Below are 17,338 nucleotides of genomic sequence, written 5' to 3'. Positions count from 1 at the left end.
CAAGCCCCATGTGAACATGGCATAAATCTGCCCGCTCTATGGAGTGACAATCCCATAGAAGTGGCTCTAGAAATGGAGATGGACCAAATGGTGACACACCACACCACACCACCAAAAGATCAAGACACAGTGAACTAAACTGTTTGGACATAGCAGTTTAGCATGTCGAAGGTCAACAGTCAACTGGTTGTAGATTTTTGTCTGGTCATCTGATTGGTGGTGAATTGCACCGGAAAAGTTCAGTTTAATACTAAATTTGTCAAACAACGCTCTTAAAAATTGACTAGTAAACTTGGCATCTCGACTTGACACTATGGTCCTAGTAATTCCACCAATCGGGTATCCAATGCCAAATGAACAATTGGGCAACATCTTCGGCGGTCACATTGGTCTTGCATGGAACAAGCATAACAAATTTACTGAATCTATCAACAATAGTTAAGCACCGAGTATTATGCTTACCCGGTCTTAGAGACAGATTTGTGACAAAATCCATCAATATATCTTGGAAAGGTCTTTTGGGAATGCGTAAAGACTCTAATAACAATCCTATCTTCTTCCCACGAATAGCTTTTACTTTTTGATAAATGTCATAGCATTGCACATGAGTGAACACATCTCGTCTCATTCTTGGCCAATAATATTGCCTTTCTAGCTTCTCCAAAGTCGAATTCATGTCTCTATGACCACTGGTGATGGGCGTCATGAAGAAGAGCTGCACTGAACGACTTCATGACACAAAGGCGGCCTTTGTAGAAAAGCCAACCATGTCATATCAAAAAGTGGCATGGTCTTGTGGCATCCAATGCTTTTTTCCAGTTTGTACCGAATTCCTCGGAATCCATGTACGTGTGCTTCATGTCATCTAGCCCCGTATCAATAAGGTGGAGTCTAGTGTTCTGAATAAAAGTCGTGGTTCCTCTCTTGTTCAAAGCATCGGCCATTGGGTTGGCCTTTCCTAGAAGGTACTCGATCATACCACCAAATTGCTGGAAGATATGGCTCCAGCGGTGTTAACGATCACTTTACTGTACACTTGGCATTGTTTGAATGGAGTGCAATGCTTGATGGTCAGTGCGAACCACGAATTCGCGCCCATAAAGGAAGCGTTTTCAATGTTTTAGAGCTTGAATTATTTCTAGGAGTTCTTGATCCAGATCGAGTAATTCTTTTCCGTGGGCAATAACTTACGTATGGGACATGTAAGCTACTGGATGACCATTTTGTTGTAAAACAGCTCCTATTGCGATGTTACTTGCATTAGTGATTACTTGGAACTTCTTGTCCCACGAGGCAAGCACTAGACAAGGAGCTTCTGACAAAGCCACCTTGAGGTTTTTGAATGCCTCCAAAGCTCATGGAGTCATTCCGACCCGCTACCTTCTGGTCTTGACACCAGATCCGCCGAGAGGTCAGAGAATTTGTCGATGTGGTTAGAGTATGGTTGGCATATGCCCACAAAGGATTAGATATCGTATGCTGTCTGTGGTATATTCCAATTGATCATCTTGGCCACCTTGGCCAGATCAAGTCGGATGCCCTTGGCATTGATTATGTATCCAAGGTAGTGAGCCTTGGACATATAAAACTTCGACTTCTTCTTCGAGAACTTGCTCTTGATAGTTAGCTTATTGAGTGAAATTGACGCACAATGAGGAAGAACCACTCTTTTTCTTGACGAACAAGATTAGGGCTGCAAATGGCCACACACTAGCACGTATGAAGCCAGATTGCAATAGCTCTTGGAGTTGGCGGTCCAACTTTGATTCCATTGCCTTGGACAGGCGGTATGGAAACTTGCTCGAGGAACTTGGAGGAGGTCTAACTTGTGGTCCTCCGGTCTAGACGGGGGGGTTGGGAGGGAGAGATTCTCTCGAAGAAAAATCTTTTGGAACTTGTCATGGAGAGCCTGGTACTTCTTGAAAGCATTGGCTATCGTTTGGGCAGCGCAGATATAAATCATTGCACATTGTGTGTCTTTTTGTATTTCTCATTTAGCTTGCAAGTGGCTTATAAGCGGAAAGTTCGGGACCCTTGGCTCACACTTAATGGATGCTGGGGCTTTGGACACATTCCGGGTAATCTGAAAAGTGTGCCTGTCCCAATCAATGTTTGGTTGGAACTGGTGAAACCATTGAATTCCAAAAATTATGTTTGCTCCTACAAGAGGGGCAATCGTAAAGTCTGGCACAAACTCTATGCCTTGAATCACTAGCTTGGCACCTTGAGCCACAAACTTGATGCTCGTCATGCCTATGCTAAATTGCTCCTACAAGAGGGGCAATCGTAAAGTTTGGCACAAACTCTATGCCTTGAATCACTAGCTTGGCACCTTGAGCCACAAACTTGATGCTCGTCATGCCTATGCTAAATCCCTCAACCTTCTTGTCTATCGAAGTTAGTAGGAACTTGGCTCGCCGAGCGGTATGTTTCGTGACCACATCCTCCGTGTTGCCGCTGTCAAACAAGACGATGACTCTTTGGCCACCTATGTAGCCAAAAGTCTTGAGCAGTTCGTTGCGCTCATACTCCTAGTCTTGGCCACCCTTCTGCTTATTTTCAAGCTCCTGACTAACAATTGCACCAATCGAAGAACTGGGGTCCGAAGAACTAGGGACGATTGCTGAGGTCTATGTGGGAGTGGGGCTCACCACGGAAGCCGTGGAGGCTGGGGTGGTAGTTTGCGGAGTGGTAGTCTTCTTTGGACAATCCTTAGAAGTGGGTCCTTTTGTGTGACAAAAGAAACACCTGCCCTCCTCCTGGTACTGAGCTGTCTCTTCTTGACTTAGTTTCCCATGGGTCTTGCTTGCCTAAGCTTTTTGGTTTGGAGTAAGCTTGGGTGCATTAGTCGAGTTCTTGGAGCCAGAGGCTCTCGTGATCTGTCCTGGGGAAGACGCCAAGTGGTTTTGCCTTTTTCCCCCCCTGCCTTGGGAGTGGAAGGTTGGAAAGTCTTGGGAAGTGTGGGTCCACCATGGAATGACCGCACCTTCTTTATACCAACTAGCCAAGATCATTCTATCAGTATCATTTTTCCTTACAACAACAGCAAAATAAGCTTCAAATTGATGCAACCAAGAATAAAGGGTCATGGGGTTGAGTTTACCATTATACTTACTGAAGTTCTTCCTCTCGAGTGGATGACTAGAGGAAGAAGTTGGTGTCGCTCTTGCGTCTAAAGCTGCAAGAAATCTTTCGTGCTCCACGCGTCTTCTTGTGAAGCAGCACGGGATGCTGCCGCATGGTCTTCCATCAATTGAATCTCCAATGCTCTCATCTGCAACTTGAGTGTCGAACTTGGCTGCAGTGGTAGCCCTTAAAAAGGGTTGTTAGGAAGAGGATTTGCTATCGGGATTTGGGAAAGAGAAGGAAAGAGAGGAGACGGAGAAAAAGGGGCTGGAAAACGGGTTCTTTCTTCCAGGGGCAAGATTTGTGCCTTTTGCTCTTCCAACTTGGTGCTCTGGGCTGCAATTGCTTGTATCATTGTCTGGAACATGTCGTGCTACTCATGTCTGTGGCCCTCGAAGGACTGCTTGGTGCTCCTTGTTCCGAGGTTCTTTGTTCTCTCTCTTTGTTGAAGCTCGCCATTGTGGGCATAGCACTTCCTTTCCAAAACGCAATAAAACCATCCACACTGTGTGTGGGAGACTTTTTGGAGGCTAAAAACCAACCATCCTTCTAGGGAGAGGAGTCACACCGAAAGGGGCGGTCCTCCGGAGTCTAGAAACCAACCACACAAGCGATTTTTTTTTTTTGGGGTTTTCTGGCTGAATCTTCACACTTGTAGAAGGCTTTGATACCAATGTAACATGCGGAAGCTTGGTGGATAGAATCGGTAACTTCAATGTTCAAAATTCAGCAATCTTTTGCGACGTAGATAACTCATAGCATAGAGAGAGATGTGCAGAAATAGAGAGAGAGGGAGTCGGACATGATATTGGGTCCCGAATACCCTCTGTAGTGCCCCCACCACGAATGGTGTATTTGCTTTATTAGAATGATGCAAGTCTGCAAATAAAATCTGGTTCTTGACCTTTCATCTTCACCTTGGCTGAGAGCTCCTCTTGGCTGTCCTGGCCCTTGGAATTCAGCAACCCCTTGTGAATGTTCAGATGAATGAATGAATTCTATGCTTGGCCATTTATAGCCCCTGCTGATGCTGGCTGGCTGGCTGAAATGGCAGTTGGCTTGCTTTTTATTCTCCACGACTTGCTGATTTGATCCCTTTTTGGCAGTGCTTTTCACACTGGATCTTGGCCGCCCTTTTCTGCTTTGTCCAGGCTGCTGCCCAGACCATGCGCTGGCTGCTGGGCAGCCAATGTGCCCTGGCCGCCTACAGCCTTGGCTGCCCAGTCCCATGGGCTGGCCTACTGGTTGGCCAAGCCCACATGGGCTGGAGGGCAATGGCCATGGGCCTCCTTGGCCCCCCCCAAGGTGGTTCCAAACGTAGTGAACGATACGTTTGGTAACCGTTTGGAAAACGTGCTGAAAAGATTCCAAACGTAGTGAACACTGCCTCCGATATATCTATCTATATATATACACATATATATACAAAATTTATAGTTTACTTATAAAATTTTGAAATATGAAGATCAATGAGCATTAAAGCACTTACTAATACTATACAACCTTTAATTTCAATTTTGCACAACTTACAAGTCACAAGTGATAATGGCAAATGCAAATATCAAATAAAATAATTAAACAATGAACATTGATGAAAGTGAGATGGATCACGGATAAATCTGAAATCATAAGACTATAGACATATGTCATACATGATACTACAGAGAATATGATCTCAATTCTGATTCCTAGAGGCTAGGCCCCTCAAACGTGGAGGCTGGGCCTGACAAACAAAGCAAAGTCTAGACTAGTCACTGAAAAAGTGGAAAAAAAACGACGTTGACTTGCGTCTGTTTTTTTAACCTATAAAATCAAAAGTGCACGTTCACTAACGTTTCCAAACGTTTGGAACGTTTGGATTACATCCAAACGTAGTTTGGATGCAACTATGGCCCCCCTATGGGTGGCCTAAGTTCTACCTTGTGGCTATACTCAGGGAATACAAATCCCTTCCTAGGCCAGGTAGCCCAAAGGGCTGCCCGCTTCTTCTACATGCATCTACATGCTTCTACAGAGATGCTGGGCATCTGGTTGCAAGCACAACGCATAGAACACCTGACATTATTCCAGAGGGAGACTCACAATATGGACTGGCACTGCTTTGTGTGGAGGACAATGCACACCTGACCAAGACCATGTATGGGACTTGTACACTTGACCCTGGATGCTTAGAGTGGAACCTTAGCTGACTCGTCCTGGACTGGGGCTCACATGTGACCAGTTTTCCACTCCAGGTCCAACACTTGCTGTACGGATATGGCCACGTGGCATTGAAGTGCGGAATGCACATGACACACCCATTTTGTGGTTGCGATGCCGTGAGGGGTTTGGCGGTGAAGCAGGTGGTACAAGGGAAGCTAGTATAAGGCTAGTCATGGATGATGGAGAAGAGTTGTGATGTAAGTGTGGATATGGGCAATGCAAGCTCAAGTGTTGAAGTGCGGCAGGATTGTTTACTTTGCTGATTTACAGGTGTGTTAGGGCGACAGTTTGTCTATCGCACTTTGGTTTCTACTAAAGGCCGGTTTCAAACTCCATCTATGAAGATCACCTAACAAAAGGGAGCTAGAGCACTTCTACAAGAAAACAACAACACCTGTTGGCCCCAAAGCTTGGCGCCCCTTTCGGTATTTCTTTATTCACATTCAAGGAAGAGTTCAAATGAAAACAACATGGCCAAACATGGCTTATACATATGCATGTCCAAACTGCCAGTCCTCTGGTCCTCTCAGCATACAGGCTTCACACAGCCCTGTTCTCAAAACGCCACACTGTTCTTCACCTCTAATTTGCCAAGAAGGTACATCCACAACATAGTCACCAGAAACGAGAAACGGTAATGGAAACGGGGAAACGAGTTTTTAGGGGTGGAAACGGCCGTTTCTTGTGACAATATCACTTGGGAAACAAGAAACGGCCATGGAAATGGATGGGGTTCTTAAATGGAGAAACGCGTTTCTAGGGTTTGAAATGGCTGTTTCCTGTGACTATGATCCACGAGGCCCTGAAACGCAGCCAATTGGCCCATGCACATTGCCATAAAACAGCCCACAAACCCTTCCAAAAACATGCTAGAATTGCTCCTGTTCCTGCCCTCTTAGGCTGCAAATCCCTCCTTTCACAAGGGACCAAGAGTAGTACTCTCGAACAGCCCATGAGCCGGAAGAGAGAGGAACTTTAGCCTGTGTGCGTTTGACACCGCCCACCAGCCTGCGAGAAGAGAGAGAGAGATTAAACAGTGGTCGGCTGTCTCTGTCCAGCAGCACCCCCCTGTTTCTCCTGCAATCTGTCACCTTCCACGAGAGAGAGAAAGCGTGAGAGATGCCCTGTTCGCTGTCCAGAGCTGCCTGCAGTTCTGCGCCTCAGCAACCCAGCCCGCCAGCCTTCCAAAGCAAGAGAGAGAGAGAGAGAGAAAGAAAGAAAGAAAGAAAGAAAGATTTTATTAACGTCTTCCAAAAGACCGAACTCGGCCTATGAGACAAATCGGAGTACATGTATGAAGAGAGAGAGAGAGAGAGAGAGAGAGAGAGAGAGAGAGAGAGAGAGAGACTGTGTGCTGCAGCTCAGCCCCTCGCAAGAGAGAAATCGTAGTTCAACCCTGCACTCCTTGCTGACCAGCCCACCTCCTGGAGTCCAACCCACCTCCTGCAGTCTAGCCCACTTTTCCAAGAGAGAAAAAGCACGTGTGTATGCTGCCCAACTGTTTGCAAGGGAAAGAGAGGCAGTCCAGCATGCGCTTCTTGCAGCCTGCTAGTCGCCCTAGAGAGAGCAAACATGTAGCTGCAGCCCGACCAGCCCGCCAGCCTTCCCACACGAAAAAGCACTCCTGTGCGTGTAGCTGCAGCCGACAGAGAGAGTCCACGTGCTGTTCAGCCCGACCCCTCCAAAAGAAGCCTCCCCTCCAATAATAGCGTGACCCTTCCTCAAAGGGCCACGAGCTCCAAAAAGAAAAGTAGTTAGGTTTTGAAACCTTTGTCCCCTATGGGTTATGAAAAAGGGACCTTAATAATACCTTGAGTCCATGTGCTGCTCAGCCCGACCCCTCCAAAAGAAGCCTCCCCTCCAATAATAGCGTGACCCTTCCTCGAAGGGCCACAAGCTCCAAAAAGAAAAGTAGTTAGGTTTTAAAACCTTTGTTCCCTATGGGTTATGAAAAAGGGACCTTAATAATACCTTGAGTCGTCTTTGACCCCAAGTATGAACACTTGACAAATGTCTTGCACGCTGACCACCATGCCCAATGTTCGGATACGTTGTACAAATACACAAGGTCGTGACATACCCCCCTCTTGAAAAATGGCAAGCATCCTCGGTTGCATCCTGGTGATACAATAAGACATCTAAGCAGAATCACACTGATAACGAAGGCTGTCCATACAACAAAATATCAGCCATGTGATCCAAAAGAAAGTGAAACGTACAATATGGCAAGATCAGCGTCCCAATCTCTCTGAGCCATACATATGTTGCGACATTCACTGCAAACCAATGGTGTAGTAATAGTCCAAGTTGTATACCACTGTGAACCATACATAACCACAGCATCCAATGTGACTAGTACACATATATCATAGAAGTCCCATAAGCAGATGTATAGTTTTTAGAATTTGTGCATCTCTGTGTTTTGGGGCTATACCTATTATTGGGTATTTTATACATTTCCGTCTATTTATTTTGTTGAGGGCTTGTCGGCCAGCCCTAGAGGCAATCGGCCAGGTCCCTATTGCACTATATAAGTATTAAGGAGTTCCCCATTATTCTCTCCATCATCCACTTCCCTTGCACATTGTTCAACACTCAGTTGTTGGCTATTGCCATTGTAAAGCTTTACTGCTGTTATAAAAGGTGATCTTGTCCAACTCTCTCAATCTCCTTTGCACTCTCTCATAAGTTTATTGTTTATGCTTCTGCCTGTACTATCTCCTTCATGGTATCATACGCTTAGGTCCAGGCTTCTCCAAACGCTGCAAGTCTGCCCACCTTTCCCTCCTTTGTTGTATGTTTTCCTCCATATCTCTCCCGGCTGCAGATCCGTGACAACAAGTGGCTGCGTTTCCCAACTGTGCTGCGTTTTTAGGTCTGGTCAGCCTGCTGTTTGCTGCCAGCCAGTTTGGTGGCTGCGTTTTCTCCTACAGAGGCAAGCCGGCTAGGTACTTGGCTGCGTTTTCTTCTACAGAGGCAAAAGGGAGTTGTGGCTGTGTTTTTTGCACCGGCATCTGTTTTTGGTGAGTTCTTTGCATTTGGTGCTGCCAGACAAGTGGCCTTACATTGTCTTCTTCCTCCACGAGTCCCTGCCCTTCCGGTAGGAGGTTCCTGGTGGATCTTGGACTGTTTTGCTGCTGTCCAGTCTCTTTCTCTCTCAGGTTTGAGAGGAGGCTAATTGTTCCTGGTGCCTCGCTTCGTTGGAAAGCACTTGAGAGAAGTGTTTGAGAGCTGAGATATATTCTTTGTTGCTGTGGATATGGCTCCCCCCTGTACGAACAAGGATGACAAGTTGAAAGGACCCAACTATGCTCATTGGAAGCTTCAGATCTGGATCTCGTTCATCCACAAGGGTTTGTGGGACATTGTTCAGGGCACTGAAAGGAAGCCCGAGCATCCTCAAAACTCTAGGAGGTGGACTCGGGATCAGGAGGATGAATGTGCTACGGAATTACAAGACTCGGAGAATTAGGACTCGATGTCAGAATATGCAGCGGAAATGATAACCAAACTTGGGAGAGCAAGTAGACTGTAGAAAATAAACATCACAAGAAACACAGAGAGAGAGGTGTGTAAACTCTTCTCTATACACAAGATCCCGGAAAAACTGAATGAGGAAGTGGTGGGGGCAAGGGGCCTTTATATACATCCCTGGGAGGGCAGTCGGCCAGCAGATGAAGTGCCCACGACTGATGAAAAGGTCCCACGACTGCATAAATGCAGTCGGCCAGCAAATGAATGCCCACGACTGAGGAAATCCAGTCGGCCAGCAGCCCAGTAGCCCACGACTGATGAACATGCAGTCGGCCAGCACTGGATTGCTCCTGGCACCCTCTGGCAACCCTCCCCACCACTAGGAAAAATGGGAAAAAATAGGGAAAAATACGGGGAGTGTGAAAAAATGATAAAACACCTTATACAGGGCGGGCACACCCACAACAGAGGCCCTGGTGTATGAATATAGACAGGAGATGACTTCTAACACCCCCTCTCAGCTCCTGGCTGTGAAACCAACCCAAGGGAGCTGGAGTGCCGCCTGAGCGTAGCCTGAGGTAGAGACTTCGAGAAGAGGTCCGCCGCATTGTCGTCCGTCGAACAATAAAGTAGCAAGATGTCACCAGCCAAGATCTTCTCACGTACAAAGTGATACTGTATCTCTATATGCTTGGTCTGGGCATGGAAAACCGGGTTCCGAGCAATAGCTATACAACTCTGGTTATCGCACTGGATGACTGTGGGCTCCCTCTGTGGAAACCCAATCTCGCCTAGCAGCCTCCGCAGCCATACAACCTCACAAGCAGCACCACAAGCAGCCCGATACTCTGCCTTTGTCGAAGAAAGGGCAATAGTTGGCTGCCTCTTGCTGCTCCAAGAAACTGCTCCTGAGCCGAGGGTAAAACTGTATCCTGAAGTAGATCTCCTCGTGTCTGGATCTCCTCCCCAATCTGAGTCACTCCATCCTTGGAGCTTGACTCCATTCCCTCCTGTGTAAAAGAGTCCCAGATCCTTCGTACTCTGCAGATACCGCAAGGTCCGCAATCCTGCGTCCCAATGAGACTTCAATGGCGTCTGCATAAAAGAGCACAACAGCCCCACGGAGAAGCTCAAGTCCAATCTGGTGTTCAGCAACCAGATCAATGAACCAACCAACTTCCGGTACTGCGAGGCATCAACTGGCTCACAAGGATCTGTAACGGTTAACTTTGTGTTCGGGTCCATCGGCGAAGTAATAGGCTTGCAGTTCTCCAACCCAAAGGCCTCAAGCAACTCATGAACATACCGCTGCTGAGAGACGAAAAACCTCCTTTGGGTCTGCCAGATCTCCAATCCCAAGAAGAAGTGGAGTAAGCCTAAGTCGGTCATCTCAAACTCCTTTGACAAGGCAGCCTTCGTCACTCCAATGTGCTCCACATGACCGCCGGTGAGAATGAGATCATCCACATAAAGGATGATGAGTGTGACCATGCTGCGTTTCCCGAAAGAGATACTTGTTCGGATCTGCAACCGATCTCTGAAATCCAGTCCGAATAAAGAAGGAATCAATCTTCTGATTCCAAGCCCTGGGAGCCTGCTTAAGACCATACAAGGCCTTACGTAACCTGTAAACCATCCCTTCCGATCCTGGAACAATAAAGCCGGGAGGTTGCTCAACGTACACCTCCTCCTGCAGGTCACCATTAAGGAACGCGGATTTTACATCCATCTGATACACGGGCCACCTTTGAGAAGAAGCAAGGGCAAGTACGGTCCGAATCGTGGTCATCCGCGCTGTCGGTGCAAAGGTATCCTCGTAGTCGATGCCTGGCCGCTGAGCATAACCTTTAGCCACAAGCCTGGCTTTGTGTTTGTCCACCGACCCATCAGACGCGTATTTGGTCTTAAAGATCCATTTGACACCAATGACTGACCGCTTCGACGGCCTCGGTACCAACTCCCAAGTGTTGTTCTTCTCGATGGCATCAAGTCCCACCTGCATGGCTTTCCTCCAAGTATCCTGTGAAAGGGCTTCCTTTACGGAAGTGGGCTGTTGTCCCGCATGATACGAGACATCAAGGCATAGTTCACCTAAAGAAGCTCCGCCGTGGTGCTTTTATCTCGGACTCGATGTGATCTTCGAGGGCCGTCCTCTGTGGTCCACTCGGAGGGTAGCTCCGTGACACCTGACTCCCGAAGGGTGTCTAACAACCACCTAGGTACTCGAACAGATCGTGGAGCCTCCAGTGGTCGCGGGGGCTCTACTCCAGGTGCGGGCTCAACCTCCTGTGATGAGTGAGGTGGATCAACTGGAATGAAAGACTGGGAATCATCATCAGACTCCTCTGGATCTCCAAGAAGTGGCGGCTCCTCGTCCGCCTTCCCAAACAACTTTGCCTGTCTCACGGTCCCTTAGAGCAACTGAATGCTCCTCAAATTCCACCCGAAAGCCAGTCTTGCATACCTCATGCACTGACAAAAGATGAAAACCCAGAGCAGGGACATAAAGAACACGGGAAGCATGCTTGCCCTCCTTGCCGTCGGGAATAATCTCCATCCGGCCCTCACTATGTATCGGAATAGTGGAGTTATCGCCAATAAAGATACGACCTGACTGCCGTTTCAGATCCAGAAAGAAGTCACGGGATGGAGTCATGTGCCTAGAAGCACCACTGTCAAGAATCCATTCCCGGGTATCCTTCGCGGTGAAGCCACCTGCCTCCTCGCTCGAAGATGATGAAGCATCGGAATCCACCATCTCTAAGTGCACAAATGCCGGAGTCTTTGCAGCTGAGGCTGAGGAATCAGCACTCTTCCCTATCCGCTTAGGGCACTTCCTCCAGTAGTGGCCTTTCTCGCCACAATCATTACAAGATCTTTCGGCCTTCAGCTTCTCTCGTTTTGGATCAGGCTTCTTCTCAGAAGACTCTCCGGTGAAGCCTTCCCTTTGCCCTTGTTGGTATTCCGGCCTTTCGACCGTTGGCCAGTTAAGGCCTCCGAACCTCCGCTGTGAGGAGGGTTCGTGAAATGTTCCTCCTGGTCCAAGACCATTGGCACAAGCTCCTCCCAAGTAATGGTGCTGAGCCTGCCACTCGTGATCAACGAGGAATAGAAAGCAGAATACTGACCAGGCAAGTGGGAAAGCAAAGTGATGGCCATATCTTCAGATGATATCTCTTTCCCAGCTTGTAGGACTTCCTGCTGAAGGGCCTGCAGCTTGTTAATGTGTTCCCGCATCGTCGAAGACTTTGCAGGGTTCATAACCCGCATCTGCACTTCCAAGGAGATCCGTTTCATGGGTGACACCCTGTTATACAAAGAAGCCAAGTGCTCCCATATGCCTCTCGCCAGCGTCATGTGCTTCACATGATTGATCACTTGTGGTGTGCAATTGAGGAAAATAAACGACCGGACCCTGGCGTTGACACGATCCCACATGTGTGCATGTGCCTCTCGGTCCTTCCTCGTCAATAATAACTCCCCTTCCTCAGCTTCCGGCCGTGGCACCCCGATGATAATAAAATCAGCAAGGTCATATGACTCTAGAACCGACTCCATCATGACCTTCCAGATGCCGTAATTGGACCCGTCCAACTGACGATCCACTGGGAACGTGGGGAGAGTCGGAATCTTCACGTGCTTCTCAGCCATCTCTAGTAAATCTGCCATCGCGGAGAGTAACCTGAAAAGGGTGGGTGGGTGGGGAAAAAAAATCTGTAAACCTGCAAGTGGTTGTCCAGCACCTTGGCCCGCCTTCCTCTTGCACCTTCTCTTCCCGTTTAGCCCAAAACAGTCCACCAATCAGCAGCCTAACGCTCCCCCTCTTGCTCAGAAAAACGCCCAAGATCTGTCTAGAGCCTAGGGCTCTGATACGATGTCAGAATATGCAGCGGAAATGATAACCAAACTTGGGTAGACAAGAGCAAGTAGACTGCAGAAAATAAACATCACAAGAAACACAGAGAGATAGGTGTGTAAACTCTTCTCTATACACAAGATCCCGGAAAAACTGAATGAGGAAGTGGTGGGGGCAAGGGGCCTTTATATACATCCCTGGGAGGGCAGTCGGCCAGCAGATGAAGTGCCCACGACCATGGTTGATATATACGTACGTACGGATCTGATCCGTACCGTACGTCCGTATTGTACGGATCCGTACACGTACGGATCGATCCGTACGTGAGGGTTTTTTTTGGCTGAAAATCGACGAGCGTGTATGAATGGGCGCCCGCCTGGCGGCTGGCCTTTGGGTACATACTAGGCCTTTCAACTTTGATTATTGGACTCCAGAGAGCGTGCGTTACAGAGAGGCGAGAGCAGAAAGTTTTCGAAAAAGACCAGGCGACCACAGCGTTGGAACTTTGGCGCCAGGCGTGCGTGTAGGTAAACTGAGCATCTTCCTCTCTCTCTCTCTTTCTCTCCCTCTTGAGTCTTGAGTCTTATCTCTTTCTCTTGCATATGTGCTGCGCACTTGGCAGGTGCAGACAAAAGTCTCAAGAGCCATCATGCCTAAGCCAACTAACCCGTATTGGCAAGAGCACACCAATGTGATCCGCATTGTCAACACGCCAGGGCAAGCTGGATCTGGCACGCGACGATGGCAATGCAAGTATTGCAACTTTCAGCTCACCAGCACCATTTCTCGCGTCGTTATGCACTTGACAGGCATTGGCACAACCAATAACTGTGCAGGGTGCAAGGCAGTACCAAAGGACATTAGGGATAAGTTGATTGCTGAGAATTTTCCAGCAATGGGTGCAGGGAAAAAGGTGAAAGGTAGTCAACAGACACAGGATGCTCTCCATGATGCACTCTTGGGAGACTTGGGTGGTTCTTCACAGGTTCAGGAGGAGCAGCCCACTGGCAGTAGGAAGAGGGCTCGTACCATGCATGAGCAGCAGGACTATGTGGAGGATGATGGAGAGATGCATGCACCAAGGCAGACTACCTTGCCTTCTCGAGTGGCCTCTCTTTCTTGGGTGAAGGAGCGCCAGAAAGTGGCTGAGATGGAGATTGCTCGCACTCTCATTGAGTGCAACATCTCCTTTCATGTCTTGAGGACTGAGCAGTGGCAGAGGATGGTCAGAGCCATAGCCCAGGTTGGACACACAGAGGATTGGTCGGGGTTGGAATACAATAAGATGCGGACCACTACGCTTGAGGAGCAGAAAGCATTGATAGATAAGGCATTGGTACCAGTGAAGGCAGGTTGGGGGCAGTTTGGGTGCACCATCATTTCAGATGGCTGGAGTGACATTCGTAGGCGACACATCATTAATATTCTTGTGTCGTCTTGCCTTGGCACGTACTTCTTGCGTGCTGTTGATGCAGGAAAGGCTGGAGAGCGGATTACAGGTGAGTTTATCTATGAGCACATCCGGCAGGCTATACTTGAGGTTGGCCCAGAGAATGTGGTGCAGGTTATTACTGACTACGCCTCCAATTGCAAGGCTATGGGTGAGATGATTGAGGCAGAGTTTAAGAACATTGTTTGGACTCCATGTGCAGCTCACTGTCTTGACTTGTTGATGGAGGATATTAGGAAGTTAACATGGGTGTTGCCTATTGTTTCCGATGCCACAAAAATGACTACTTTTTTTCGCAAAAAGCACAAGGCATTGGCTATCTTTAGGAGTCACAGTACACTTGACATGGTGCGGCCCTTGAAGACCAGATTTGCATATATGTATCTTGTGTTGCAGCGACTCTATGCAGTGAGGGATCCACTTCTACAGACAGTAGTGGACCCGAAGTGGAGAGAGATGCATCACGCACAGGAGGAGTCCACTAGATACATACAGCGGCGGGTGCTTGATGAGTCCTTTTGGTCGGAGGTGCAGGCTATGATAGTAGCATTGCAGCCAATTTATGTGTTGCTGCGTGTCACAGACATGGAGGGCTCCACCATGGGCCTAGTCTATCATCTCTTCTCAGAGATGAAGACACACATCAGAGGCTGCAGATCACTGGCGCTTGATCGGTATGTACTTGCTTCTGCAATGATTACTCTAGAGTCTATTAAATATTTAGTATAATACTATAATGTATAATAGTAAATACTATAATCAAAATTCAGCCTGTTAACTAATGTTGCGTCAATGCTTTTACAGTCGGGAAGAGATCTTGGCTATTGTAGACAAGAGATGGACATTTATGAGTTGGCCCATTCATGCGATGGCTGCATTGCTTCATCCTTTCTACAAGAAGCCAACTCTTTTTAATGACAGGAGTCTACTACAGGGCAAGGATGCGTACATTGGCTTGATTTGCGAGGAGGATGAGCAGTTGGACATTGATGCAGAGCTCGCTAGCTATGAAAATAATTTAGGGTCATCCTTTACTAGAGCTGTGGCGTTGAGGCCGGAGGCAACGAAGTTCTCTCTTACATGGTGGCAGAGTTATGGAAGACAAGGTCTTCCAAAGCTCACTCGTATCGCTTTACGTGTCCTCTCCCAGGTAAAGTTTTCTATCTTTACATTTTCCATACATGTGTTATAGACCTGGGACCATGGTTCATTGTCCAATGTCTATTGTCTATGACCATGTCCAATGTCCATTGTAATTTGTCACCATTGACACGTCACAATGCACATGTGACATGCAGGATTGCTCTGCTGGTGGATGCGAGCGCAATTGGAGCGCTTATTCGCTAATTCACACGAAGATCCGTAATCGACTCAGCACTGCACAGCTAGAGAGATTAGTCTACTGCCGAGCAAATATGAAGCTTGTGCGAGATTACCACGCTTTGGGGACACCCAAGCAGGTTAGAAAGTTGAAACTTTGGGCTAGCGTTTATACATATTACAAGCGAATATTTGTAATTACTAATTACTACTTTCTACGCTGTTAATAATGTGAACACTGAATTGCATTTTGTTTTTTAACAGACAGATCCATCAAAATTGAAGTTGGTCTCGGAGGGGAGTGCAGAGGAGACTGAGCAGCAGCAGCAGCAGCTTGTGAGAAACGATCAGGAGGAGATTATTCGCATGCTGCACAGAGAGCTGGAGAGTGTGGATCGACGTGTGACGAGGTCACGTGCGCGAGTTCTCAGTCTCCCGTTAGTCGGGCGAGATGCAGGTCCAGAAGTTTCACGACGAGAGACCATTCGGCGAGGAAAGCTTCCTGTCCGTACTCCTCGGAGACGGGCAAATGAGGCTGTTCCTCTCATTCAGCCTACGGAGGATGATGATCCAGGACAGCAGAGTATGATGGCAGAGCCAGAGTATGATGAAGAGGGCAACGTCCTGACAGATGGGGACTTGCTCTCTTCAGGAGTGTCATCATCCTCATCCGATGAGGAGTTTTGAGATTCAGAGAGTAGAGTCTCGAGAGTCGAGTCGAGACTCTTTGTTATTGCTTAGTGTTTTTTACTTTTGAGTCTTGACTCTTGACATCAGACATTTATGATTTGTTATTTGTATGCTCTAGTATGAGCCTTTTAGGTTGACATCAGACATTTGTTATTTGTATGCTCTAGTATGAGCCTTTCTACGTCTATTTTGTCTTCACAGCCATTGTGTCAAGTATATGATGTGTGTTTTGAAATTAGTACATACTACATGCAAATTGGTTTATTTTGATTCTTGAATGTTTCAAACTTTTATGTACCTTAAATGTAGAAAGGTGTTGAATGTCCTATTGTTTGCCAATGATACGTATTTTTACGTACATAAAAAATTTTACTGTACAGAACACCGTACAGTACGTACATATACACAACGTACAGTACGTACACATCAACCTTGCCCACGACTGATGAAAAGGTCCCACGACTGCATAAATGCAGTCGGCCAGCAAATGAATGCCCACGATTGAGGAAATCCAGTCGGCCAGCAGCCCAGTAGCCCACGACTGATGAACATGCAGTTGGCCAGCACTGGATTGCTCCTGGCACCCTCTGGCAACCCTCCCCACCACTAGGAAAAATGGGAAAAAATAGGGAAAAATACGGGGAGTGTAAAAAAATGATAAAACACCTTATACAGGGCGGGCACACCCACAACAGAGGCCCTGGTGTATGAATATAGACAGGAGATGACTTCTAACACTCGAAGGCGCATTTCGTGCTTGTGTGGACCATCACAGAGGAGGTCTCACTGGTCGTGCAAACTCTCACCAGTGCTGATCAGGTATGGTCAAAATTGGAGGATCTGTTTGCACGAGATTCATCGATGAGGGCAATTACCTTGCAAGGGAGCTCCATGGTTTGTTATTTTTTGAAAACAATTTCAGTCTTTTCTCATGAAGGCCAAGGCTATGGGTGCTGCTTTGTCCTCTTCTCAACTGGCTGCTCTTATCCTCACCAAGCTTCCTCCGGACTATGATGTGATTTCTCAATCTTTGTGGTGCCAGGTCACATCCACTCAGTTGGATTTTGATGATATTAGCTCCCTACTTTTGGAGGAGGAGTTGGTTCTCGTCTCACAGGGTAAGTTCAAGGTGTCAGCCAACAGTTCTGACTAGGCACTTTCCTCAGTTCAAAAGAAAGGTCGGAGTCGTTGCTTTACTTGTGGAAAAAGAGGCCATTTGT

The 17,338-nt window shown here is 47.5% G+C and overlaps 3 protein-coding genes across 4 annotated transcripts in view; all 3 read left to right on the top strand.

Moving 5' to 3' along the window:
* Positions 1-17,338, top strand: part of LOC147634654 (phosphatidate cytidylyltransferase 1-like) — an 84,262-nt gene that overhangs the window by 19,014 nt on the left and 47,910 nt on the right. The window lies entirely within an intron of this gene.
* LOC147634656 (uncharacterized) lies at positions 12,928-14,352 on the top strand. The gene is made up of 2 exons (XM_086804432.1): positions 12,928-14,259; positions 14,345-14,352. The coding sequence occupies exons 1-2, from the start codon at positions 13,308-13,310 to the stop codon at positions 14,350-14,352; spliced, it is 960 nt and encodes a 319-aa protein (XP_086660558.1). The 5' UTR covers positions 12,928-13,307.
* LOC147634655 (uncharacterized) lies at positions 14,360-16,299 on the top strand. The gene is made up of 4 exons (XM_086803790.1): positions 14,360-14,782; positions 14,913-15,258; positions 15,407-15,568; positions 15,693-16,299. The coding sequence occupies exons 1-4, from the start codon at positions 14,388-14,390 to the stop codon at positions 16,113-16,115; spliced, it is 1,326 nt and encodes a 441-aa protein (XP_086659916.1). The 5' UTR covers positions 14,360-14,387; the 3' UTR covers positions 16,116-16,299.

This window comes from Cibotium barometz, chromosome 10 (genome assembly GCF_041138505.1).
Source record: "Cibotium barometz isolate CiBa-2024 chromosome 10, ASM4113850v1, whole genome shotgun sequence".
Taxonomy (NCBI): domain Eukaryota; kingdom Viridiplantae; phylum Streptophyta; class Polypodiopsida; order Cyatheales; family Cibotiaceae; genus Cibotium; species Cibotium barometz.
The sequence above is the reverse complement of the archived record's forward strand: the minus strand, read 5'-3'. Positions and strand labels throughout refer to the sequence as shown.

Coding starts and splice junctions, on each gene's coding strand:
- LOC147634656 (XM_086804432.1), top strand. CDS start 13,308: ATGCCTAAGCCAACTAACCCGTATTGGCAAGAGCACACCAATGTGATC.
- LOC147634655 (XM_086803790.1), top strand. CDS start 14,388: ATGACTACTTTTTTTCGCAAAAAGCACAAGGCATTGGCTATCTTTAGG. Junction 14,783..14,912: donor AGATCACTGGCGCTTGATCG/GTATGTACTTGC, acceptor ATGCTTTTACAG/TCGGGAAGAGATCTTGGCTA. Junction 15,569..15,692: donor CTTTGGGGACACCCAAGCAG/GTTAGAAAGTTG, acceptor GTTTTTTAACAG/ACAGATCCATCAAAATTGAA.